This window comes from Rhincodon typus, chromosome 48 (assembly GCF_021869965.1).
Source record: "Rhincodon typus isolate 14 chromosome 48, sRhiTyp1.1, whole genome shotgun sequence".
In the NCBI taxonomy this organism is placed as follows: Eukaryota; Metazoa; Chordata; class Chondrichthyes; order Orectolobiformes; family Rhincodontidae; genus Rhincodon; species Rhincodon typus.
Window position 1 is genome coordinate 737784 of NC_063379.1, and position 27344 is coordinate 765127.

General features: G+C 37.3%; 1 protein-coding gene across 1 annotated transcript in view; it reads left to right on the top strand.

The window, feature by feature from the left end:
* The window catches only part of LOC109935089 (NACHT, LRR and PYD domains-containing protein 12-like), a 27270-nt gene extending 1263 nt beyond the window's left edge, over positions 1–26007 (top strand). The window contains exons 2-10 of the mRNA XM_048620801.1: positions 6943–7117; positions 7752–7904; positions 9425–9532; positions 10248–10430; positions 10808–10873; positions 19057–19122; positions 21811–23515; positions 24778–24864; positions 25891–26007. Of these exons, the coding sequence (XP_048476758.1) occupies positions 6943–7117; positions 7752–7904; positions 9425–9532; positions 10248–10430; positions 10808–10873; positions 19057–19122; positions 21811–23515; positions 24778–24864; positions 25891–25978 (2631 nt within the window). The 3' untranslated portion in view covers positions 25979–26007. The remainder of the gene's footprint in view (positions 1–6942; positions 7118–7751; positions 7905–9424; positions 9533–10247; positions 10431–10807; positions 10874–19056; positions 19123–21810; positions 23516–24777; positions 24865–25890) is intronic.
* The last annotated feature ends 1337 nt before the right edge of the window (positions 26008–27344 follow it).

Here is a 27344-nt window from a genome sequence, read left to right on the forward strand (position 1 = left end):
GAAACGTCAGCCTTTCTGCTCCTATGATGCTGCTTGGCCTGCTGTGTTCATCCAGCCCTGCACCTTGTTGTCTCGGATTCTCCAGCATCTGCAGTTCCTACTGCTCTGAACAGCTGCCGTGTTTCCACAGAGGCTATATTTGGTCTGACTTCAAAGAGGTTTCTTTCAGACTGAATCCAAAAGGTTTTAAACTGAATGAATAATTAAATAGCTGCTTATCACTTATTTTCCCCTGTGGAAAAACCCAGTTCATAAATAAATCCCTGAGGGTCCTTTCTGTTACTCATTCTCTGACAGATACAACTTACAAGCCATGCTTCGAGAAAAGGCTGAACTACATCACTTTTATCCATTTCCGAAAAATAGAACAACATCGTCGTGATATTTGAAGCAGTGATTATCACAGAGATCATGAAGTAAATACACCTGAGTAATTTCACTTCTTGGTCAAGCAAAAACATGTGGTACGGGGAGAATAGAAACCAGCAGAACTTATCATCCTGCTTCTAAAATAAAATCTTTAACACACACACACACACACAAATGCACATACGGGAAAAAAGAACAAAAAGCAGAATAACATGACAGATTGATCAAGATAAATTTGTTAAGGGAATTTGGGTCTATCAGGCATTGATGTGCTTGTTCCCTCATGGTCCAATGAGTAATATATTCAGACGATTGAAAGCGAATTAAAAGAAATAGAATTATCTAAAAGTAAAGTCATTCTAATCAACGAACATATTAATTTCACTAGTTTCATGTGTACTTTTCTCTTCTTTACTGCTTCAGTTAAGCTAAATGTTTTTAAACTACAAGTGATCTTTGCCCCTTGCTATCTGTGCTCTTTGACAATCTGTTCATAAATATACATACAGTTATCAGTATCCTAAAATTCAGGATTAAAGATTAGTGCTGCTTGCAGGCACATAACAATTTGCCTTGCGCCCAATGGCAAATGGAAGTAGAAAAATGGCATTTGGACATTTTGGCTTTTGTTTCGGTTAAGTTACCAACACTAGACCAAAAGATTTCAAGCCCAAATGGTACAATGTGTTTAAGTCGAGCTCATAGTCAGGAAATTACAGAAGGGAGCACTTGGGCTCGCCTGGCTGAAGGTCATCTTTATAACCATATTGCTGACTTTTATGCTATTTAATGATTAAGCTTTACTCGAAGTATGCATTGTAAAGAGATGAACGTTGTTGCTCCTGATAATGTGAGACGTTAATCATAGAAAAGATTTGAATTCATGAAACAAGAATCACATTGCAGCAGTAACATTTATCAGTCAAAACGATGATCCAAACATCAGGTCAGATGTTAGAATGAAACCTTCACATTGGGATTTTGAAGGAATTAAGCATTACTTTTTTTTTTATGTGTGCTGACTGGTAATCTTACATTTCGTTCAATGGAATGAAGCGAGGACTTCCCAATCAGCATATTCTGATTATCAATTGGTGCATATAAGTTGCAAAGAAAGGGGACCTTGGTTATCAGTGATAGTGTTCCTACCCTACGACTAGTTGGACTGGGTTCAATTCTTACATGCTACGGAGGTGTGTAATGCCATCTATGAACAGGTTGTTGAGAAAAATGAGTTAAACAAGCAGAAAAAAAAATAAGTTGCAGCCATCCAGCAAGTAGTCAAGCTATGAAGATGCCACATAAAAAGGCGAAGATGTTGTTTTTTAATGTTAATGCTATGCAAACGGAAAGGCAATGGAATCCAATTACATTTGTCAGAGTCGAGATGGCCCTTGGCTTCCAGTACCTAAAGTTGTTTTTTGATAACCAGGATTACAGAAATCCTAATGAAGGATCACATTTGTTACATATTGACAAAGCAGTATGAGTTAGGGCGAAGAATGTTATACCCATGTTCTCTGAAACAACGTAACTGCACAATGGCAGACAGACTGTGTACCATGTGCACATGCAGGCAGTTTAAGAGAGTTGTGTGGAGGAAATAGCATTCTGGGCCTCCACTCAAATCTTCTGGCAACAAGGTTCCAAATTACTCGATAATAAAAAAAACGAAATAAATAAATTCTCATTAACCTTTTTTTAAAACAAATGTGGATAATAATGAGCATTGTTGAATTTTGTAAAACTATCTCAATAATGTCCCTTAATGGAGTACATCTGCAAGCCTTACTTGTTGCCTACATATAACTAGCAACAAAAATGATGAGACTGCAGCTGTTGTGTCAAACGTCTACAAAGTCCAATAAAAATAATTAAACTCAATGGATCAATTGTCATCAACCGAGGCACCCGGATCTACACCGATAATCCTTCATCTCCCAGACTCATTACTGAATAGCCTGCTACACCCATTAAATCTGAATCCTATCTGACAGCCTTCTTAGCAGAACCCACCATTCCTGGGTATGTTTACGCCCAGTGACAGGATTTACCCTCCAGAGGTGATGCCAACCCACTGTGCAATCAGGAATCAGGTGCCCAGCGAATCCACTTTGTGGACTCGGAGACCTATGAAATCTCATGGGCAAGGAAATCTTTTCTGATTACCTGACCAAACCTCACTCCGTATTTTTCTGTGTTGTTAACCAGCTGGAGGAAGGGCTGAGAGCTATTGGAGGGAACTCAGCACCCATCAGCAAATGTAGTTAGGGTAGCACCACAATAGGACGAGCTGTCTAATTTCCAGGCTGTGCAAGATAACAGTGGAATTTGTTGAGTGTAGAGAATCAAGAAGATGAAATCGAGTTGACCCAGCCCTCAACAGTTTAGCTGCCAACGATACATTATCGACAGTATTGGTCGGTGTGGAGAGCCGTACAGTCCTTGTTAAGATGGCAGCAAGTACTCACATTGACCATCGACTCTGGAAAGTGGTACTCCCACCATGAAAACTTGACCAAACTTACAATAGAATCCGTCAACTCGAGATTAGAGAGTGAGCAAGAGGCGGTAGATGGACTATAACGTGGATAAACTGAGATGTTATCCACTTTGGTTGGGAAAAATGAATGAGTGGAGTATTTATGAAATGATGACAGATTAGAAAATGTAGATGTCCTAAAGTGTCCTTGTTTGTAACACACAGGAAGCTGGTTTGCCAGGTTGAGCAATGAATTAGAAAGGCAAAATTAGGTTCTCCTTTCTTGCAAAAAGATTTGAGAACTGTAGCAAAGAAATTGTGCTTCAATTGTATAAAACACTGTTGAGGCCACATCAGGAGTACTATGTGCAGTGCTACTCCCCTTATCTTGAAAAGAACACACTTGCCACAGTGGGAGTGAGGTGAACCGTACAGATTCCTGGGATGGTGGCACGATCATATTATGTGTGATCGAGGAGACGGAGTCTCTATTGTTTGGGATGTTCAGAAGAATGTGAGGCGATCTCAAGTTGGGAATGGTATAAAGAGTGTGGAAAGTATGTTTCACCAGTCTTTGTGGTCCACAACTGGGGACAGAGTATCACAATGAAACGCAAGCGATTTATCATTGAGGTGAGCACACTTAGAGGGTGGCGAACCTTTAAAATTCTCTCTTCCAGAAGTCTGTAGAACCTATGTCATTAAGTAAGTCCAAGAGAGATTATTCTTCCTGCGACAGGGCATACAGAGCTGCAAAGGTGCTGCAGAAGAGGACTCACCAATGTCCTGTACAACCTCAACAAATCATGAGGGGCACAGATAAGGTGAATGGACAAAGTATTTTTCTCAGGGTAGGGGAGTCCAAAACTATGGAATATAGATATAAGGTGGGAAGGGAAAGATTCAAAAGAGACCTGATGGGCGTGATAGCGGCTCAGTGGTTAGCACTGCTGCCTTACAGCACCAGGGTCCTGGGTCCAGGGTTCGATTCTCAGGCGACTGTCTGTGCGGAGTTTGCACATTCTCCCCGTGTCTGTGTGGGTTTCCTCCGTGTGCTTTAGTTTCCTCCCACAGTTCAAAGATGTGCAGGCTAGGTGAATTGGCCATGCTAAATTGCCCATGATGTTCAGGGAGGAGTGGGTTATAGGGGGGAATGGGTCTGGGTGGAATGCTATGAGGGTCGGTCTTGGGCCGAAGAGCCTGTTTCCACGCTGTAGGGATTCTATGAACCATGAACTGTCTGTGTGGAGTTATTGCATTCTCCCAGTGGATTTCCTCCAGGTGCTCTGGTTCCCTCCCACAGTCCAAAGGTATGCACGTTGGGTGAATTGACCATGCTAAATTGCTCATACTCTCCAGGGATATGCAGATAGGGTGGATTAGCCATGGGAAATGCAGGTTTACAGGGATAGGGGATGGGAACGTTAATCGGAGGATTGTTGTGGACTTGAGGGACCAAAAGGCCAGCTCCCCCACTGCAAGGATTCTTTGATTCACAAAGAGGGTGGGGCGGATATGGAACGAGCTGCAGAGGATATGGGGGTGTCTGGTACAACTACGTAATTTTAAAGACACTTGGACAGGTACATGAATAGGAAAGATTTGGAGGATTTGTGAACCAAAAGCAGGGAAATGTGACTTGTTCAATTTGGGAAACTTGTTTGGCATGGACGAATTTGGCGAAAGGGTTTGTTTCCATGCTGCACAATTCTGTGAACTCTATCAACTAGTGATCTGTTGCTGTCCTACTTAAAGACAGTGCAGGCTCGAAGGGCTGAATGGCCTACTTTTGCTCCTTTGTTACCCACCAGGCTTCCTGTCTTCCTCTTTATCACTGTTTTGTAGTCTTTTGTTGATTTTTTAACACTAATGCAAATCCCGGTTTGCTATTCGTACAATTTTTAAAAATGTGATGGTATCCTTAACTTATCTAGTTAGTTAGAACCCTCATTGGGTTATATTAGTGTAATTAACTGTAAAACATCTACTATTGGTTCTCACTGTCTTTTGTGCTAAATTCCTTTCCCAATCCACCTTATCATTGTTCCTTTGTAATTACACTCGATAAAGATTAGCATCGTTATTTCTAAACCTCATTTCCCGCTCTGGACCTGAATGCTAAATTTGAACCATTTTACAGTCACTGCATTCGGGGCTGTTTCACGGCACAATCATTTATTAAGTGTATCTTATTGCTCAGTACTAGATACAAAGTAGCCTGATTCCTGCATCACAGCGATCTAGGTAATTTTCTCTGCGCTGTTTGCTGTGTTGGAAATTGAGATGATTGAAATGGTGCCAGTGATTTTCATAATGTACTTCTGTTCCATAGAACCAATGCTTAATTTGTGTTATATTGAGGTGTGTAAGATCCAGATAAATCTCAGAATCAGGAAGCGGGTGTTGTAGAGTCTTTAACTGATCAGGTTGAAGGTCGTCTTTGTGACCACACTGTTACAAACGCTGTTTAAGCCAAGGGTAATTATGAGAGGGGATATTTTAGAAGAAATCAGAAACTTCAACATAAGGTAAGTCCTGGATTGTGTTCAGCCGAGTTACTTTGTTTAAATATACGTTGTGGAGGCAGCAACAATTATTAATGCTGCCATTCTCAAAATTTGGCAGGCTCAGGTGTTTATCGTACACTTGAAACGAGAATTATTGAAATTTATTTTACAAGAAAGTGCATTGATGATATAACCCAATAACAGGTGAAGAGGGGGCAAGATAGATTCAAGATTATGGTGTGAATTTTCGAAAATAATTCACTCACCCACGGAACGACCGAAGCTCCCGTACACTTACGAGAGCCAGGGCACGTTTCTCTTCCAACCCGGTTTTGTAAACCTTGTAGCCCAAGAATGTCATTTGGGGTGCCTGAAACACACATTGTTCCCTCTTCTAAGGTGTACAGTAATTTGGGGGAAAAAGGTTTGGTCTCGATGTCTAAGTTCTTCAAATGCTTTTTATTGGTCTTCCTGGTTATTAGCACGTCATCCAGGTAAATACCGATCTGGTGTAGCTGTTGTAAAATGTTCTCCATGGTCCGCTGGAAAAGGGTGCAGGGCGATCATACCCTTATAAAAGTGACCTCTGTAAAGACAGTCAGAGACTCGGAGTCAGCGAAGTAAAGCAGCGCTTGAGAACTTTGTTCAAGTGTAGATACAGGGGAGGGTGTCCAGGACTCACTCCGAAGTTTGAACTCTCTACAAATACAATGGTAAGAAAGTACTTATTTTATACCATTACACAAACAGGCTGACGCAATTCTGAAACGATATGAGTTACTATCCACACCTAGCATGAGCAGTAAATCTAACAACACCATACAGTTTACTGTCAGTGGTATGTGGCTCCGACATTACCACATTGGCGGGCTATTGTGCATTGAAACTTTAATCAAAAATAAACATGCAATTATTCATCATGCCTAGCTTTCACCCCTTGCCACTACCATCTGCAGACACACATGCACACACACACATAATCTATCTCTCTCTCTGTCTCACGCACGCACTATTGGGGACTGTAAATATTACACACATTTGTGGGTTTTGCTGGCTGTTAATCCCTCAGGCAATGTTTGAGAATATTGAACCACATTTTTTGAATGTTGGGAGGTTTCACTTACAGTGAAAACAAAAGATGCGATATTGAAGGGAATAGATAGGGTGAATGACAATAAGATGTTTAAACTCTTTGGGTAGCTGAAGTTGTGATAAACTCAAAGATACGGTATAAAATTGGAAGAGGTATTTTTCAAGACTACGGATGCTGGGTCTTGGAATATGTTCAAGGCTTTGCAGTGTTTATGTATCTGAACAGAAAACTAGTCAAATAATTTGGGAAATGAAGCTTGATAAAATAATAATGTCAGCTATGGCCTTTCTGAATAACCCTCTCTTGATCTTGATATGACAGATGGAAAAACCAATGCTGTGAGATTAATGGGAACAGGATTTAGACTGATGTTGTGGGAGAAATGAAATTAATGGACCATTAATTTGGAACACAATTGATGCACCAGTAACATTTGGGAAATGCTCGGTATATTAATATTTGAATACCAACATTGAAGTCTCGTTTTATAGTTTACAGTAATCAAAAGAATGAAGAGGGAAATTGGAGCTTTCTTCTGGCTCACGTGTGTAATACATTCGTGCATAGGAACAACAGATCCTGGGACTTCATGCAATGAAAAAGATGAAGATGTAGATGGGATAGATTTCAAACCATCCAGAACTGCAGATGTTCAGAATCATGAAGGTGATTGCAATGCTATGTAATCCCATTTCTTAATCAAAGATTCTATCTTTAAACTAATTTTTAAAGCATATATTTTCATCCTGTATGCATTTGTTTGCAGAAACTAATATACAAGCGAAAATCTCCATTTCTGAGTTTCTCGTTATCTAATTCAATTTTAAAATATGTGGGATGTAAACCAGATTAAAATTTCCTTGAAAATCTCATTTATTTTTTGCTTTGATGTTAAATTTCTGTACAAGTGTTTAACGATGCATGATCTTCATCAGTAAGAAGGTAGGTGCCTCTCTCTGCATGCGTGTGATTTTGTTTGGGAAATTTATGTGGTGAAAGCAAATGAGCACCGTCCATGCGTATGGGTGTTTCTACGAATGTCATGGTTTTCTCAATATTACAGGTTTGCTTCCTACAAATTCTGGTCTGAAATGAAAAGGAACCTATGCCTCGTAATCCATGCATGAGTGTGTACATCAGCTGGAAAGTGACTCTGAGCCACTAACTAAAATCAAGACTCTGAGCTTGGTCAAAACACTGACCAAAAAGAAAAACAAAAAAGAACGAGTCTGAAATAAATGCAAAATTAAATAAACTACATGGATGACAACTGATCGAAGCATGTTCCATTTTTTTACAGGACATGAAGCTACTGTAGGAAAGGATGAAGGAAACATCACTTTATTCATTGCTGCCATAATAATTTTATTAATTTGCATTCGTTACTATTTAAAGTCAAATAAAAATCACAGACCAACTTCTGAAAATCAGCCATTCCAACGTTCGTCGCAAGGTAATAATCCTGAAGGGACAAACAGTGAAATAAGAGCAGCATTCCCCTTACTCAACCTGTTTACAGTCATAAGCAGCTGTTAGGTAATGATTTGACACCTTAAAGTTGGTCAATTTTGAGTACATGTCGTACAATTATTCCCAAACTCTCCTTTGCTCTTTCATTTTTCAGAAGGTATCGACTTTTGTCTCATAACAAATGAGGCACCCAGTGAGATTTTTGTTTTCTTTTAAAGTTACGTATAAAGACAAGTCAGTGTTGACTAGTTTTGTTTAGTGAATTCTTTCTATTCTATATCAATGAAAAAGAAGCAGAGCATGTTTTAACTTTGAAGTTGTACTTTTATGATTTGTGCAATTCTTCAGACTAAAAGACATTTTGCAAACATTTTTGTTAGCAGCTTATGAAGTAAGAACTGAAACGCCTTTGAGTGATTCGAATACAGGCGAGAAAGATATTCTGACGGCTAAGTGTTAAAATGTAAATTGCTGAACATCTTTTCACCGTTCAAAAAGAAACTTAGATGCTGATTAGATTTTTTAAAAAAATGACGACAGTTAGCACATGACGCTTTGCAAACAAAAATGCCATGAATGCGCTGGCATTGTGATGCACAAGAAAAATAGTCGCTGGATTAATTGCTTACCATTGTTTCAGAAACTATTGAAAGTAGAAGTTTTTAAGAAATTATTAATGAAATCTGTTGATGTGTTATGACTAATTTTGGATAAATGTGAGCAATGACTGCAGGGACATGTAGAGTTTGTAACTCAATTCCTTGGATTTCTTTCTTCACTCTAACCAGGGAATGGGAGCAGGAATGAAAAATGTAGGAATGCCAGTCAATTTGAAACGTTCAGGCTGCATATACAAAAAAAAAGCCGAGATGCTGATAATTGATACACACGCTCACGCGTAATTATGGCTTGATTCCCTTCTGCTGTCAATATTACACACATTTGGGGGATGTGGGTTTTGCTGCCCCTTAATCCCATGAGAAATGTTTGAGAATATTGAGTCGCATCCATTGAATGTTGGGAGGTTCCACCCTCAGTCTTACCAAAATTACATGATTCTGCAGGGAATAGACTAGGTGAATGATAATGAGACGTTTAAACTCTTTAGGGAAGCTGGAGTTGAGATAAACACAACGATGTGGTGTAACGTTTTCTTTAAGAATATGGAATTTTCTTTCTCAGCGTAAAGTGGATCTTCTGTGATGGAATCCGTTCAAGGTTTTGCTGTGTTCACTTATCTGAACAGAAAACTAGTCAAGCGATTTGGAAAATGGAGTTTGAGAAAACAATAATGTCAGCTATGGTCTTTTTGAAAAGTCCTGTCTTGATTTTAATCTGACAGATGGAAAAAATCGATGCTAAGAAGCCAGCGGTTTTAAAATGTAAACTGACATTGAGCGAGAAATGAAATAAATGTAATTTCATGCAGCGGTAACATTTGGAAAATGCTGAACTTATAACTATTTGAATGCAAATGTTCATGTCGTGCTCTATAATTTACAGCGATCAAAAGAATGAAGCGGCAAATTACAGCTCTCCTCCACTTCACGTTTGCAATATTGTTAGGTCTCGGAACAGAAATGGATGTTGCAACCGCAAACGATGAGAAAGGTAAAATCACTCTTTTGAAAAAAGACCTAAATGAGATATCTCCCAAGTTACACAATACTGCAAGAATTCAAAATCATGAGGGTGACTCCAATGATAAGGAACATCTTTTTATCGTTCATTCTACCTTTAAGCTAATTTGTGAAACACATCTCTTCATCCTGTATGCTTTTGCTTATAGAAACTAACATTCACATAAACGTTTCTCACATCTGAAATTCGCGTTATATAATTCAATTCTAAAGTATATGGGATGTCAACTAGATTAAAATTTCCTTGAAAATTTCATGCAATTTTGGGATTTGTTATTACATTTTACATACACATATTTAACATCTTTTCTTCATCAAAAGTAAAAACGTTTGTGCCTCTCTCTACACCTGCATGTTGTCCTTTAGTTAGGAACTTTACATGGTGAAGATATATGAGAACAGTCTCTATGTGTATGGCTGTTTCTATGAACTCCATGGTTTTCTCAATTTTACAGGTTTCTTTCTGCAAATGCTGTTCTGAAATGTAAAGGAACTTATTCCTGCCAATTCATCAGTGATTGTGTATAAGAGAAGAAACGTGATTCTGACGCATTAGATCAAACCTGGAATCTGAGCTTGCTCATTGTCTGGGGAAAAAAAATAGATGAATCAGTCTGAATTAATTGCGAAATTAAAATTAACAAGATGAATGGTGACTGATAGAAGAATGTCCCATTTTTTAACAGGACATGAAGCTACTGCAGGAAAGAATATAACAAACATCATTTTCTTGATTGTTATCATCATACCTTCCATACAAGGAAATATTCTCTTTAATTTTCCTCACTATGCAAAGCAAAAAGAAAATCACAGAAAAGTTTCTGAAGAAGGGTCTTTCGAACAATCCTCGTTAAGAAATGATGCTGAAGGTACAAACAGTGAAATAACAGCAGCATTACCTTTTATTAATCTGTTTACAATCTTAAGCAGCCTTTCCATAATGAACTGGAAGGTAAAAGTTGGTCCATTTTGAGTATATGTGGGAGAATTATTCTGGAACCCTCCATTGCTCTTCTGTTTGACAGAAGGTATCTATTTTTGCCTCATGACAAATCCAGTGATTTTTTTTTCTCATTAAAGTTACACATAAAGGCAACGAAGAGTTGCTTACTTTTTTTTTTGCGAATAATTTACATTCTATGCTCGTGGGAAAGTAGATCAGTGTGACTTCACTTTGAAGTTGTAATTTTACGATTTTGGCAATTCATCAGACTGAAAGTAATTTTACAAACATATATGTTAACAGCTTCCGAAATAAGAACTGAAACAGCTTTGAGTGTCTTGAATACAGACGTAAAAAATAATCCAGAAGGTAAGTGTCAAAATATAAATTGCTGAACATCTTTCGACATTCCAAAAAAGTCTCCAATTAGAGTATTTTTCGAAACAAAGATGACAGTCAGCACGCTACTTTCTGCAAAAAAAAAAATATTGTGATTAGTTCACTTCAACTGTAGACAAAATACAAACTTTCTGAACTTATTGCCGACAAATTTTTCGGAAACCATTGAAAGTAGAAACTTTTAAGACAATGTTGACAAAATCCTTGTGGTGGGATGACTAATTTTTGGATACACGTGACCAATGACTGCTGGGCCACATATAGTCTGTAATTCAATTCCTTGGAGTTTATTCTTCACTTTCTCACCAGAGAATGAGAGCAGGAAAGAAAAAAGTCATAGTGAAAATCAATTTCGTATGTCCAGGCTAAATGTGCAAAAAAAAAAAAAAAATCCTCATGATTGGGAAAAGATACAAAGACCAGTAAAAAGGCATAAAGTAGCTTATATAAGAGCTAGTAAAGAGTATTGTGAAAGGAAATGTGCCGCAGATATCAAAATGACAAGAAATGAAAAGTAGCATCAGTATTTCGCTAAATGCTACTTAATTTTGGGTTCCATGGTAATCAGTTTTTATTCGCATTATTTTAAGCTATCTATACAGTTTGAGATAATACATTGAGGGAACGTTTGAAGGGTAGTGGGAGTGGAATGATCAATAAATGAAAGGATTTGAAAGTTTTAAAGGGACCGATCAATCTCAGTGTAAAGGTAACATCATCACTGTCCTGCTGTCACAATTGGGAACATTGACTGGTGGTAGTGTGACCAGAGGGTAATTACACCTTAGACAAGAGGAGAGTTTGAGAAAGTGAGCCCTGCAATTGTAATCTGTGCTGGTGGAAGAATTGAATGTTAGTATCAATAACTGGTCACCAATCCACCTGAGGTAACTCGTTATATCACATATTAATTTGATAGATAGGCCAGTTGGTCACAATTTCATGGAGAAAAAGAAATCAGAAACAAAAACAGAAATTGCTGGAAAAGCTTAGCAGGTCTGGCTGCATTTCTAGACAGTTATCAGAGCTAACATTTCAGGTTGAGGGATCCTTCCTCAGAACTGAACAAGCAAATGACTTTGCAAAGACCAAAAGGGATGTAGGGTCATGTGTTCTATTTTCCGCAATGTTGAAGGAAGGACTGTATGAGACAGGGTGAATACATGTATATCTTATAGGCAGCAGAATATTATGCATACCAACAGATAGAACAGTACTTGTTCAGTGAGATGTTCACTTTATAGTACTGGACGATGAATTGATAATGAATTCAGTGTTTGCAAAACTATCAAGGCGCCGGATATTGTGGAAAAAGTAAGAAATGAATCAGATATGAGTGTTTCGAAAACATACTTAGAAAATCATCTAAAAGGTAAGTGTAAAATTATAAATTATGAAATTACTTCTCAACGCTCAGAAATAGTAAAATCTTTCACTGAATGTGGAATTTTTTTCAAAACAAAAACAACAGTCGTCACAGATTTTGGCAAAAAATATAATGTGATGAGTGTGCTCGAATCGTTGGGCGAAAGGAAAAATTAATAGCTGGAATCAGTGCTTACAAATACTTAAGTTAGACATTGAAATCAGAAATCTGCAACAACTTGCAAACTAAATCTATTGATAAACGATCATTAATTTTCAAGAAAAATGTGTACATAATCGCAGGAAGATAAACAGTCAGCAATTAAATTCCATTGAGTTCATTCTTCACTTTCAAATCTGAGAATGAATTCAGGACAAAATGAATTTCAGAATGGCAGTCAACTTCATATGTTGGTATACATGTTTACATGTTTATACCACATAAGAACTTTTTCAAAAGTTTTATATTTCACAAGCAGAATTCCCAATCCTGTGAGGACAAGAAGAAATACAAATGTGGCAGCCAAAATACAGACTGATTCTCCTTAACTCAGTTTAGATTTGAAACACAGGAACAGCGGTACGCTATTGAGCCTGCTGAGAATGTGATTTAACTTTGACGTTGCAATTTTATGTTATGTACAATTCTTCAGACTGCAAGTAATTTTGCAAACATGTATGTTAACAGCTTTCGAAGTAGCAACTGAAACAGCATTGAGTGATTCGATACAGGTGTAAAAAATAGCCTGGAAGGTAACTGTAGAAATATAAATTGCTGAGCATCTTCGTGACATTCCAAAAAAATGGACTCAAATCCGAGACCATTTTAAAAATAGAGATGAAAGTCAGAACGTTAGTTTGTACAAAAATATAATGTGATTGGTTTGCTGAAATTGTCAGGCAAAATAAGAATAATTGCTGAATTAATCGTTTATAAATACAATCCTGTGAGGACAAGAAGAAATACAAGTGTAGCTTCAAAAATGCAACCTGATTTTCCCTGACTCAGTTGAGTGTTGGAACCCAGGAATAGAAGTAAACCATTGAGGCTGTTGTGAATGTGATTTAGTTTTGAAGTTGTAATCTTATTATTTGTGCAATTCTTCAGACTAAAAGCAATTTTCCAAACAGATTTCGAAGCAAGAACTGAAACACGTTTGAGTGATTTGAATACAGGCATGAAAAGTAGTCTGGAAGATAGGTGTCAAAATATAAATTGCTGAACATCTTCTACACATTCCAAAAAACAGAGACTCCAATTAGAGTATTTATTTTAAACAGAATAACGTTCAGCACGTTACTTTCTGCGAAAGAAAAAAACGTTGTTGGTGTGCTGGAATTGTGAGGCAAAATATACATAATTACAGAATTTGATCCTTACAAGTGTTTCAGAAACATTTGAAACCAAAACCTTTTAAGATATGGTTCACTAAATCTATTGAGGTGGGATGACTAATTTTGGAGAAATGTGAGTGATGACTGCAGGGAGATATCTAGTCTGTAATTCAATTCCTTTGAGCTCATTCACCACTTTCTAACCAGAGAATGAGAGCAGAAAATAGAATTTCAAAAGAGGAAATCAATTTCATACGTTTAGGTTACATATGCAAAGATCGCATAGATGCTGATGATTGGTAAAAGATACAACGACCAGCAAACAGTCACAAAATAGCTTATAAGAGCTGTTAAGGGGGATTATGAAAGGAAACTTGCCAGGGATATCAAATTGATAAGAAGTTTTAAAGTTATATCAAGCAAGGTCAGAAGCAATGATGACTCATTAAAGCCTGAAAGTGAGGCATTTTCGATGTCTATGGGGAAAATGCAGACCTGTGGAAATTACTTTGCCTAACTATTCATAGTCGAAAGTGTCAATTTGTGAAATATTAATGATCTCCTTCCCACGTTTTATCATTATTAAGTCAAAGACAGATCAAACTACAGAAGCAGGCACATTACAAAATTTAAAACACATTTGGAGAGGTGTATGAATGGGAAATGTTCAGAGGGTTTTGGGTCAAACGCATGCGAATAGGACTGATTTAATTTGTGAAACAAGTTGGATGGAAGTATCTGTTTCTGTGCTGTATGACTCCATGACTCTGACATATTCTGCACTGGTGGAAGAATTGAATAGTAGAATCATTAACTGGTCACCAATTCACCTGAGGTAACTCGTTATATTGCACATTGATTTGATAGATATATCAGGTGGTCAGAAATTCATGGAGAAAAAATGAAAAACGAGAACAGAAATTGCTGGAAAAGCTTAGCAGGTCAGGCTGCATTTCTAGATAGTAATCAGAGCTATAGTTTCAGGTTGAGTGGTCCTTTCTCAGAACTGAACGAGTGCATGACTTTGATATCTGAAGCAAAGACCAAAAGAGGTGCAAGGTCATGTGTTCTATTTTCCGCAATTTTGAAGGAAGGACTGTATGAGACAGGGTGAGTAAATGTATATTTTACAGTCAGCAGAATATTATGCATGCCAACAGATAGAACAGTCCTTTTTCAGTGAGATGTTCCCTTTATAATACTGGACGATGAATTGATAATGAATCCAGTATTTGCAAAACTATCAAGGCACCGGATATTGTGGAAAAAGTAAGAAATGAATCATGTATGAGCGATTCGAATACATACTTAGAAAATCATCTAAAAGGTAAATGTACAATTATAAATTATTAAATGACTTCTCAATGCTCAGAAAAAAATAATAAACAGATCTGTTTAAAATACGTTGCCTCAGTATTCACAGTTGAAAGTGCTATTTTGTGAAATATTAATGATCTCCTTCCCACCTTTTATCATTATAAAGTCAAAGATTGGCCAAACTGTAGAAGTAGGCACAATTGCAGAATTTAACAACACATTTGGAGAGGTGTATGAACAGGGAATGTTCAGAGAGTTTTGGGTCAAACGCAGGCAAATAGGATTGGTTTAATTTGTGAAACAAGTTGGACGGAAGTATCAGTTTATTTCCGTTTCTAACGCCATGTGAGAAAGGCTCATTGACGATACTTCATTTTATACATTGCATATAAATTTGAGTAAAGCTTTGTTTTGGTCTGATCCAGCATCAGGTCGTCAAATGTCAAATACAGAGGATATAAACAACGTGACAGAAAAGATCAAAAATTATCTCACTGACAGGAGAGGAAGTATAACAAATATTGACTGTTTATTTCACAAAATACAACTTACTGTTGGGTTCCATGGCAGTCAGTTTTTATTCCCATTATTTTTAAGTTGTCTACGTAATGTCGAAAGTGCTGGACTGAATTGAGTAATTTGAAAATTGTGTTGAAAATTGAAGTGGCTCAACCAGACAAAAAAAAAAAATTCTCACTCGGTATAAACTAACGATACTTTTTTTTTCAATGGAACAGTGCCAAATGTAGCATAGCCTGAATGGTGTGAGATCATCTATAAGGGATGCCTTGAAGGATGGTGGTATTATCAATAAGTGACTGGATTTTGACAGTTTTACAGAGACCAAGAAATCTGTGGGTAAGATAAAATAGCCACAGTCCTGCTCTTTCAGTTGAGAGCATTGCCTGGTCGTAGTCTGACCAGAGGATCGTTATATCTCAAGCAAAATGAGAGTCTGAGAAAGAGAGCCTTTCAATGGTAGGCTGAGTTGGTTGAAGAATTGGTTGCCAAGCCACTTGAGCTGTCAATTTACATCACACATCCAGTTGATTGATAGATCATGTCGTCACAAAGTCATGGATAAGATTTGATGAAATAAATCAGAAATTGCTAGCAAAGCTCAGGAGGTCTCATAGCATCTGTGGAGAGAAATCAGAGTTAACGTTTCCTGTTGACTGACCCTTCCTCAAAACTGAACAAACACAGGACATTGATAACTTAAGCATAGAATAAAAGGAGTGCATGGTCATGTTAGAATTCTAAAAAGTAACGATGAACCATTGTGTTCTTATCTCAGCAATGTGAAATGATGCGGATGTATGAAACAGGGTGAATACATGTTTATTTTATAGGCAGCAGAATATTATGCATGCAAATAGATTTGACAGTATTTATTAAGTGAGATGTTCATCTTTTAATTCTGGACGATGAAATGACATCTAAATACAATGTGTGAAAAACTTTCACGGCACCAATTATTGCAGAAAAAAAAGAAATAAATCACCTTTGTGTGATTTGAATACATAGATAGAAGATAATCTGAAAATTAGGTATATAATAACAAATTACTTAATACCTTCTCAAGGTTCAGAAAAAAATAAACCCTTTTTCTGAATAACCCTTTTTTAAGAAAAACAGTCAGCACAGAGTGTTGTTCAAAAAACCAATGTGACGGGCGTGCTTGAATCATAAGGAAAAAGGAAGAATTACGAGCTGGGCCTATTGTTTACAAATGCTTCAATAAAGAATTAAAATAATACGTTTGTAACAAACGGTTAACTAGATCCACTGATTTGTGGTCATAGTTTTCAATGAACATATTCATAGTTGCAATAATATGAATAGTCTGCAATTCAATTCCTTTGAGTTCATTCTTCCCCTTCAAACTAGAGAATGAATTCAGGATAAATAAAGTTCAGAACGGCAAGCAATTTCACATTTTTATACTGCATTAGTACTTCATTTCAAAGTTTCATACATCACAAATGCAATTCACAGTCCTTTGAGGAGAAGAAATACAAGTGTGGTAGCCAACATGCAGACTGACACTCCCTGTCTCAGTTGAGTGCTGGAACCTAGGAACAGGTTTAGGCCATTGAGCCTGTTGAGAATGTCATTTAGCTTTGAAGCTGCAATTTTATGATTTGTGCAATTCTTCAGACTGTAAGTAATTTTGCAAACATATATGTTAACAGGATTCGAGGTAAGAACTGAAACACCTTTGAGTGATCTGAATACTGGCGTAAAAAGTAGTCTGGAAGGTATATAAATTGCTGAACATCTTCTCAATATTCCAAAAAAAAAAGACTCCAATCAGAGGATTTCTTAAAAAAAATACTAAGACATCTGTCAGCACATTATTTTCTGCAAAAGGTTAATTGGATTGTAAGGCAAAATAAAAATACTGGCTGAATATATTGCTTACAAATATTTCAGAAACTATTGAAACTTTTACGATATTGTTAACTAAAGGTACTATTAACTAAATCTACTGAGGTAGGATGACTAATTTTGGATAAACGTGAGCAATGACTGCAGGAACGTATATAGTTTGTAATTCAATTCCTTTTAGTTTATTTTCATTTTCTAACGAAAGAATGAGAGAAGGAAAAAATGTCATGACATAAATCATGTCCAAATGTTTATTCTACATATGCAAAAATATCATAGATCCTGATGACTGGGAAAAGATGAAAAGTTCAGCAAACAGCCACGAATTAGTTTATAGGAGCTGCTAAAAGAGATTATGAAAGGGATATTGCCAGGGACATGAAAATAATGAGAAATTTTATAGTTACATAAACCAAGGTGAGGAACAATGATTGTTCATTGAAGACTGGATGTACGTTATTTACAATGACTGTGGTGGAAAGGAAGACTTGTTGAAATTACTTTGCCTCAGTTTTTTTCAGTTTAGAAAGAGAGCCCTGCAATGGTAACCTGAGTTACTGGAAGAATTTCATGTGGCATCACTAACTGGTCACCAATCCACCTGAGCTAACTGCTTATGTCACGCTTTCATTTGATTAGATGGATCAGGTGGTCACTAAGTCAGGGAGAAGATTTGAAGAAATAAAATAGAAATTTCTAGCAATGCTCAGAAGGTCTGGCAGCATTTGTGGAGAGGAGTCAGAGTTAATATTTCCGGCAGACATGACTTTGATATCGGAAGCCAAAAACAAAATGTGCGCAGGGTCATGTCATAATTCTAAAAAGTACAGATGCATCGATGTATTTTATTCACCGCAGTATGCAAAGATTCGACTGTATGAAACAGGGTGTCTACATCTATATTTTAAAGCAGCAGAATGTTATGTATGCAAACAGATAAGACAGTCTTTATTTAGTTACATGTTCACTTTTTAGTGCTGAACGATGAATTTGATAAATAAATATAGTGTGTGCAAAAGTATCAAGGTAACAGATATTGTGGACAAAGTAAGAAATGAGTAATCTTTGAGTGATTCGAATACATGCATAGAAAATACTCTGAAAAGTAAGTTTATAAAATACTAAGCACCTTCTCAGCATTCAGAAAAATCAACCTCTTTTACTGAATATGAAGATTGTTTTTAAGACAAAAAGAATAGTCAGCAGAGAACGTTGTTCAAAAATACAATGTTATGAGTGCGTTCAAATCGTAAGGCAAAAGTAAAAGGTCATAGGAGGGCTTATTGTTTACAATTGCTTCAGTGAATAATTGAAACAAGAAATTTGTTACAAATTGTTAACTTGATCTATTTACACCTGGTCATTAATTTTCAATATATATTCATAATTCCAGGAACATAGTCTGCCATTCAATTCCTTTGAGTTCATCCCTCACTTTCAAACCTGAAATGAGCTCAGGATAAAATAAAGTTCAGTACCGTAACCAATTTCCCATGTTTATACTATATAAGCACTTTTTCAAAGTTTCATATTTCACGAATAGAGTTTACAGTCCTGTGAGAACAAGAAGAAATACAAGTGTGGCAGCCAAAATGCAGACTGATGTTCCCTGACTCAGTTGCGTGTTGGAACCTCGGAACAGCCATTGAACCTGTTGAGAATGTGATTTATCTTTGATGTTGTAGATTTATGGTTTGTGCAATTATTCAGACTGAAAGTAATTTTGCATTCATGTATGTTAACAGCTTCTGAAGTAAGAACTGAAATGCCTTTGAGTGAATTGAATACAGGCGTAAAAAGTATTCTGGAAGGTAAGTGTCAAAATAGAAATTGCTGAACATTTTCTTGACATGCAAAAAAAAATCAACACTCAATAGAATGTTTTAAAATAAAATGGCAGTCAGCGGATTATTTTCTCAAATATGTAGTGTGGTTAGTGTGTTGGAAGTATGAGGCAAAATAAAAATAATTGCTGTTTCTATTGCTTACAAATGCTCCAGAAACCATTGAAACCTGAATGCTTTAATACATTAAACTAAATGAATTGTCATGCGATGACTAATTTTCGATAAGTATAAGCAATAACTGCATGAAGTTATATAGTTTGCAATTCAATTCCTTCGAGTTCGTTCTTCACTTACTAATCAGAGAATCAATACAGGAAAGAAAAATATCTGATGAGCCATCAATTTTAAATGTAAGCTGCACATGCAAAAAAAAAGCCCAGGTTGCAATGACTGGGAGAAGATACAATTACCAGAAAACAGCCCCGAAGCAGCTGATAAGAGCTACTAAAAAGCTTGATAAAATGAAACTTTCCAGGGAGATCAAAATGAATGTGAAGTGTCATTGTTACATAAAGCAAGGTCAGGAACAATATTGGCCCATTGAAGACTGAAAGGGGGGACATTGTCAATGACTATGGCTGGCCTGTTGAATACTTTGTCTCAGTATTTCCTGTGAAAAAAAATGGATGCATTCTGAGACAAACATCGACTTTACCTGGAGGACCATCAACTTGGTGAAAGATGCTTTTTGGTTTGCTCGAAGCTTGTTTGTCTTCTGGAGCAAGAAGTTGGCCCTGACTGAGTGTTGCAGACTGTCACATTTCAAAGTCCAGGGCTACATAACTGAGGGATGCACTAAGCCTTGGGGAAGCTGCCATCTAGGTGCAATAGGGAAAGGCCACGGTCTGAGGTGCTTTAGCCGACGTTTATGGGGTCTGTTCAGTTATCTGACCGTCCCTGGTGGCTCGAATGTATGCAAGTATAGTCTTGTTGAAGAAAGAAATCCCTTTGTTGTTGGATAGAGGCAAACTCCAATGCTTGTTTGTTTCTCCATGTGCTATTTGCAGAACTGAACTGCTTTAGTTACTACATATGTATATAATGATATTTTAATAAATGAAGTATATTTTGAATTAAATAAAAATTATTGCCAAAAGAAAAGTTAAATGATCTATGTCCTACCAGTCATGGATCCATGCTGGCAATCCCTGATTAACAGAAAATTTTGTGGTGTTCCATTCCTGCATCATTTAAAATAGACTCTGACATTTTCCACACCACAGATTTTAGGTTAACTGCTCTGTAATTCCCTGTTTTTTCCTCTTTCACTCTTCTTGACAAATACAGTGACATGTACAATTTTCCAGTCCAGAGGACTGTTTTCCACATCAAGGGAATTCTGAAAGTTTATAGTTAGAGTGTTTACAACGTACTCCCCTATTTTCTCTAACATCGTCGGACATAAACCGCCAGGTCCTGACAATTTGTGATTCTTTAATTCTATTAATTTCCTCATTACATATGTTTTATATTAGTTTTTTTTTGAGTCCCTGTTCCTGATACACAATTAATTTCCGCAGGGCTTCCAACAAGTTATCCTCCTCTTCACCTGTAAACTGAGAATATTCCCACGTCCAGTCTTCAGTTGACCAATACTGCTCCTGACTACCCGCCTTCCAGTGTATCACAATTTCTTAATCATTTTGATATCCCTGGAAAGCTTCCTTTCATAATCCCTTTTAGCAACTCTTGAAAAATGCTTCGTGGTCATTTGCTGGTCTTTGCATATGTCCAATTTGGCAGGATCTATGCTTTTTTTTTTTTTTTTTTGCATTTTTGGAAGCCATTTCTCTTAGTTTTAGGTGGTCCCCTTTCTTCTTAGTCGTCCATGGCTGTTTTATTCTATGAAGCGGTATTTTTCTTTCCCTTGCAGAGAGATGTACAAACTGGCTTTGTATTGCATTAAATAAATATTCAGATGCAGATAATTCTTGATGTAAAACCAACTCAGGGTGCGAACATAGCATGGATAGTTTATGATGAGAGGATTTGCAGAATGTTAAAATCTTTGGGAATAAATACATTGCCAAGTTAGTTAGCCGAAGGGAAATAACTAACTGGGAGAAAGAGCATATAATAGAAAATTCGCCTATTCATAACTTCTGCAGAATTTCTAAGGAAGGTGATGAAGACGAGAAACGTTGTCACGGGAGGTATTTAAATTTGATGAGGAAAGAGGGTTGAACGTACTAGTTATTGTTAAAGTTCACAAGGCACCACGACCTGGTGAAATGCATCCAAGGCATGGAAATGAGAGTGAAAATACGGCACTGGCCATATTTTTTTCAGTCTTCGTTGAGCTGTAGCAAGTACCAGAAGACTGGACAATCATAGACTTTACAGACTTGTTTCAAAAAATGTTTGTAAGGATAAGCCCAGCAATTACTGACTGGGGTTCTGGGTTATTAGCCCAGTAAGATTACTACTACATTACGTTTCACCAGGCTTCTATGACACAACTGGAATAAATCATATGGTCAATGCAACACTAGTTTCACAATAACAAATATAGGTACAAAAGTAATTGCAGTGTGTCTCTTTATGTATGACATTTCTGTAGTTTATTAGTTGGCATTTCGTTCATAGTATTGCTCTGTTAAATAATGCTCATATGAATGGTAATGGTAAACTTGTTGAATATTTTAATTAAAGATATAAAACAGCAGCACAGACTTTACCTTCACAAAATGAACGAGAACATAACAATCACAGGAGAGAACAGAAGAATTTGGAGATGTCCACTGAGTGAAAGATACACCAAAGTAACAATTATTGCTTCATTGGATGAGCAGGAACAAATAGACCATGCACTGAAGATAAGGAGTATGGCAGGTGAAGAATTCTGGAGGAAAACTGAGCAAAATCATCCGGAAGAAATACCGTTAGATTGTTTATTGAGAAAACATTGCAATCAGACAGTAGTCTCTAGGACAACTCTCATCATTGGACCCTCAGGTTTTGGAAAAAGTACCACAATACGGAAAATAATACATGGTTGGGCAGCAGGCAAAATGTACCAAGAAATTCATGCCATCTTTCCATTTGAAGTTCAGCAATTGAATTCTATAGATGGTGAAACATGCTTAAACGAACTGATACTATATTTCTTTCCTCGTTTTGAAAACTGCTTAGAACTTTTGTGGAAAGAACCAGAGAAAATATTGTTCATATTCGATGACTTGGATCTTTTCCAGACCACCGATTTCACCAATTTGGCAAGTGACAATGATCATGAATATCAATATTTAGGGCCTGAACATTTCTGTAATATATCCCACATTGTGTGTTGTCTTTTAAAAGGGCGATTGCTGAAAGGCTGCTCAGTGTTGGCGACAAGTTCCCCATGGAAACTACAGACTTTTGCAAACGTTGGATCAAATCGAGCTCTTGATATCCTGGGGTTCAGTGCAGACACAATGAAACAATATTTTCAATGCTGCCTTGCAGCTGAACAGTTTGCTTTGGATGTTCTAAATTATATTGAGCATGATGAGATGTTTTACACAATGTGCCATAATCCTCGCTTTTGTTCTGTTCTGTGTTCGATGCTGGAAGTACAGCAGAATCAAAGAGCCCCGATGCCAGTAGCCACAACTAATACAAGGATGCTCCTCACTTTTGTCACTTGTCCTTTGAGGAAATGTTATTATGAGGATGTCATTACTCATTTTATGCTTCTGAGATTGGGTAGTTTAGCCTACTGGGGAGTTTGCAACAAAACCATTGTGTTTAAAGTAGGCCAATTCAAACAGCACAAGCTCCCCTTTTCTAATTGGATCTCTGCGTTTATGATGGAAATTCAAGACAATAATGATGTTGGCTACGTGTTCACTCACGCCATTTTGAAGGATTTTGTAGCTGCACTTTTTAAAAGTCAAAGTACAACAGTAGACCAAGTGAAAAAAACACTTACTGAGTGGTACAACTGCAATGACGACAGATTTAAGTTTGTTTCGCGTTTTTTCATTGGACTGTCATCACCAAATTTAATTGAACAGATTGGGTTTTATTGGGACGAACAACCTTCTGAAACAGCCTCAAATGTATCAGACTGGCTGAAAGAAAAATTCAACAGTTGTGTGCAGAACTTGGAAAGTGACAGAAATCAAAGAAAACTGCTCGAAATATTGTACTGTCTTCTTGAATTTGGAGATGCAGCACTGATGGAAGATGTCTTAACTCCAATGAAGACAATAAGATTCACAAAGTGCCCTCTTAAAACGTTTGACTGTATGATTCTATCTAAAACATTAATGATAGTTCAGGAGATTGAGAAGCTGGATCTAGACAGTTGTGATATAGATGATGAGGGCATCCACCAGCTCGAACAAGTGCTGCATAAATGTGAAATACTCAGGTAATGCAACACATTTGTTTAATTAAATTATCATGTGTTGGAGCAGTCTCTGGGGTAATAGCTATAAATGGCCTCTGTTAGATTAATCAAGGAGAGGGTTTTGTCATACCATTCATGGAAACATGATAGCATGAAAGCAGTACACAGAAACAAACCATCAGTATAACAGCACCTCGTGCGAGTGTCCGTCAATAAACAGATTTTAACACTACCACATCCGAATCTGAGACACCCTTAAAATACCATCTGATTCGTTAATGTAGTTACTGAAATAGTCTTCCCTCAGACACACGAATCATATTTAAGAGTTCAAGAGGCTGAAAATAAACAGTATTTGGAAGATGTACGGAAGTGATGTCAAGGTGTACAATGTTATGGCCATTTTCCTGGAAATGGGATGAGAATAGTTTGAGGGTTATTTGTGACATAGTTTACTCCACAAACTTCATGATTAGAAAATAGTATCCAATGGCATGAATAGACACTGATTGCTTTGGTCACGTTTGAACAGTCATAGGAACAGACCTGGGCCATTCAATGGTTGATCTGTGGCCGGCCTAACTCCATACACCTACCTTGGCCCTTAATCGATAATATAATTGCTCAACAAAAATTGATCAATTTCAGATTTAAAAAAAGAAACTGATGTAACATCTGCTGCTTTTTGTGGAAGAGAGTTCCCAACATCTACCACCCTTTGTGTGTAAAAGTGTTTCCTAACATCTCGCCTGAATGGTCTGGCCCTAATTCTCAGACTATGTCTCTACTTTTAGAATTTGCAACTAGTAGAAATTGCTTCCTAGAATTCTTTCTTCCTGAACACTAAACTTTTGGTAATTAACACGTTTGCAGAGAATCAGGATTCCTAATAAAATGCCTAATACCATAAGCAACAAATCAGGATCGCCTGCTATTCTCTCTTACTTTCCCATCAGTTTTGAAGATTCTTCTGAGGTTTCAATGTCAATAAATTCGTTCAGCTGTCTTATTTTGTAACTCATTATGCATCTCATTTATTATAAAATATGGCAAGTTCTAGCTCCAGACGTGTTGAATTACACTCAGATTAACAATCTGTGGTCTTTGAGGGTCTGTAATGTACTCATATCAAAACAACTAGATACAAGCCAGACAACAAAATGTCAATTGCATAATATGTCTTTATGTCATGTTTGTCCAGACCATCAGGAACAAAACAGACCAATAAACATTTCCAATCTTACTCATTTCTCCCTGTGATATCTTTTTTTATTCTTTATTAGTCTCAACATGAATAAACTGAGTGATTTAGGAGCGGAATATCTCTGTGCCATTCTGAAGAAGGAACATTGCAAAATACAGACATTGTCGTAAGTAATGATGTTTAAAATACCAAACAACAGAAGTTACTTATCCACACAAATTTTAAATTCCATGTTAATAATTATCAGCAAACATTATTCTTCCATTTATATTGTTCTGGAATAATTTAGATATAAGGACTGCACATAAAATAACTGTTACAATTAACTTGGAATTTCAATGTGACTGTCTGCAAGTTGGCATTTCTTGTGACCTTTGCCTTTCTGTAGGTGTGTTCTGTTACCTCTACACACCCACACACAGACACACATTAGACATATATATAAAATAGAGTCAATGCAGTTTAAAATCCAACAATCTCATTGGAAAACCTAATCTCTGCTCTCTGTGAAAAGACTGTGCTGTTAAAGCTGGACATCAGCAACGATGATCTCAATGGTGATCATGCTAACAGGCAGACAGATAAATCTATTCATACACTGTCCCACTTCATTCTGAATAGCACACAAATGAAAGAAATCAAATGAGTTTGTTATTTAAATGTTCTCCTTCTATGGTCTCCTTCTGTAACTTATTTGCATTGATTTGCAGAACAAACACAGACAAGATGATTTTTAGGAAATGTACCACCTCTGACGACAGTTACTGAAGGACAACAGGTGTTTTTGAGGCCTAACATACAGGCCTAGATAATTTTCTCAGACATCTCTGCCAACTCTAACAGTTTTGCACCAAGACACAGAGCATATTGGCTTAAAATTAATTTCTGCTCCTTCGCTGGCAGGTGGTCAGTCCCCTGGAACTCTCTCACAAATAGTCACCCTGCAAAATGGAACCAGGTCAGATTGGGATATCAGTTCAGCGTGGATTAGTTTCTGTGCTGTATGATTCTACATCACAATTAGGAAATTTTAATTGCTGTATACTGGCCAGTGGTGTCTGTCTGTCATAGTTAAATGCAATATCTTTTAAAAGTGCAATAAAAACAAACTCTTAAAAGTACGTGATATTGTTACCCATCATCAATCTCAAAAGCTGCTGCTTATTGGTACTTATTGTGATTTATTTTTCAGGTTGTTACACAATCAATTTTCGGAGAAAGGACTGAAAAGATTGAAGTCGATTTGTACATCGAATGATTTAACTGTAATAACAGAATGAAGGAGAGTGAATAAATTATTTTCTAATAATTTGGTCTGCAGTGTGGGGTATGATCATTTGAATCAGTCCCTTTACGTAACTACATTTAGGGACTCATACCAGAGACTGGAATAACCTGTGTGTCAAAGGAAGAGATAAGAAACTAACCCTTTCTTCATAGCCTTGCTCAATCCCTGGACCCCAAAGTGTTCTGACAGTCATAGAGATATACAGTGTGTAAACAGACCTTTCCATCCAACTCATCTATCCCAAACAGAAATCGTGAAAAATCTAGTCCCATCTGCCAGCATTTGGCCCATATTCCTCTTAACCCTTCCTACTCATATACTCAGCCAGATACTTTGTAAATGTTGTAATTATACCAGCACCCTCCACCACCCCCACCCCCATCCACCACCACCACTTCCTCTGGCAGCTCATTCCATACACGCACCACCCTCTGCAGTAATAACGTTGCCCCTTAAGTCCCTATTAAATTTTTCCCCTCTCACCCTACACCTATACCCTCTAGTTTTGGACTCCCCCACCTGGGGAAACACCTTGTCTATTTACCCTATCTATGCCCCTCATGATTTTATAAACCTCTGTAAGGTCACCCCTCAGCCTCCACCGCTCCAGGGAAAATAACCCCAGTATATTAAACCTCTCCCTGTAACTCAACCCTCCAACCCTGGAAACATCATTGTATATCTTTTTTGAAGCCTTTCAAGTTTCACATCATCCTTCCTATAGCATGGAGACCAGAACTGCACAAAGTATCCCAACAGTGGCCTAACCAATATCCTGTACAGTTGCAACATGACCTCCCAACTCCTATACTCAATGCACTGACCTATAAAGGCAAGCATACCGAATGCCGCTTTCAATATCCTATCCATGTGCAACTCTATCTTCAAGGAACTTTGAACTTGCAGTCAAAATTCTTTTTTTTATTGAGGAACACTCCCAGGACCTTACCATTAAATGTATAAGTCCTGCTCTGATTTGCCTTTCCAAAATGCAGCACCTCACATTTATATAAATTCAACTCTATCCGCAAATTCCTGGGCCATTGGCCCATCTAATTAAGATCCTGTTGTATTCTGAGGTAACCTTCTCTGCTGTCCAGTACACCTGCAACTTTAGTGTCGTCTGCAAACTTACTAACCATACGTTCATGATCAGATTTAATTCGTTCATATAAATGACAAAAATGACCCAGTACCAATCCTTGTGGCACATAGCTAATCACAGGCCTCCAGTCTGAAAAGCAACCCTCCACCATCACATCTGCCTCCTACCTTCGAGCCGGATCTGTATCCAAATAGATAGTTCTCCCTGTATTCCATGTGATCTAACCTTGCTAACCAATCTCACATGAGGAGTC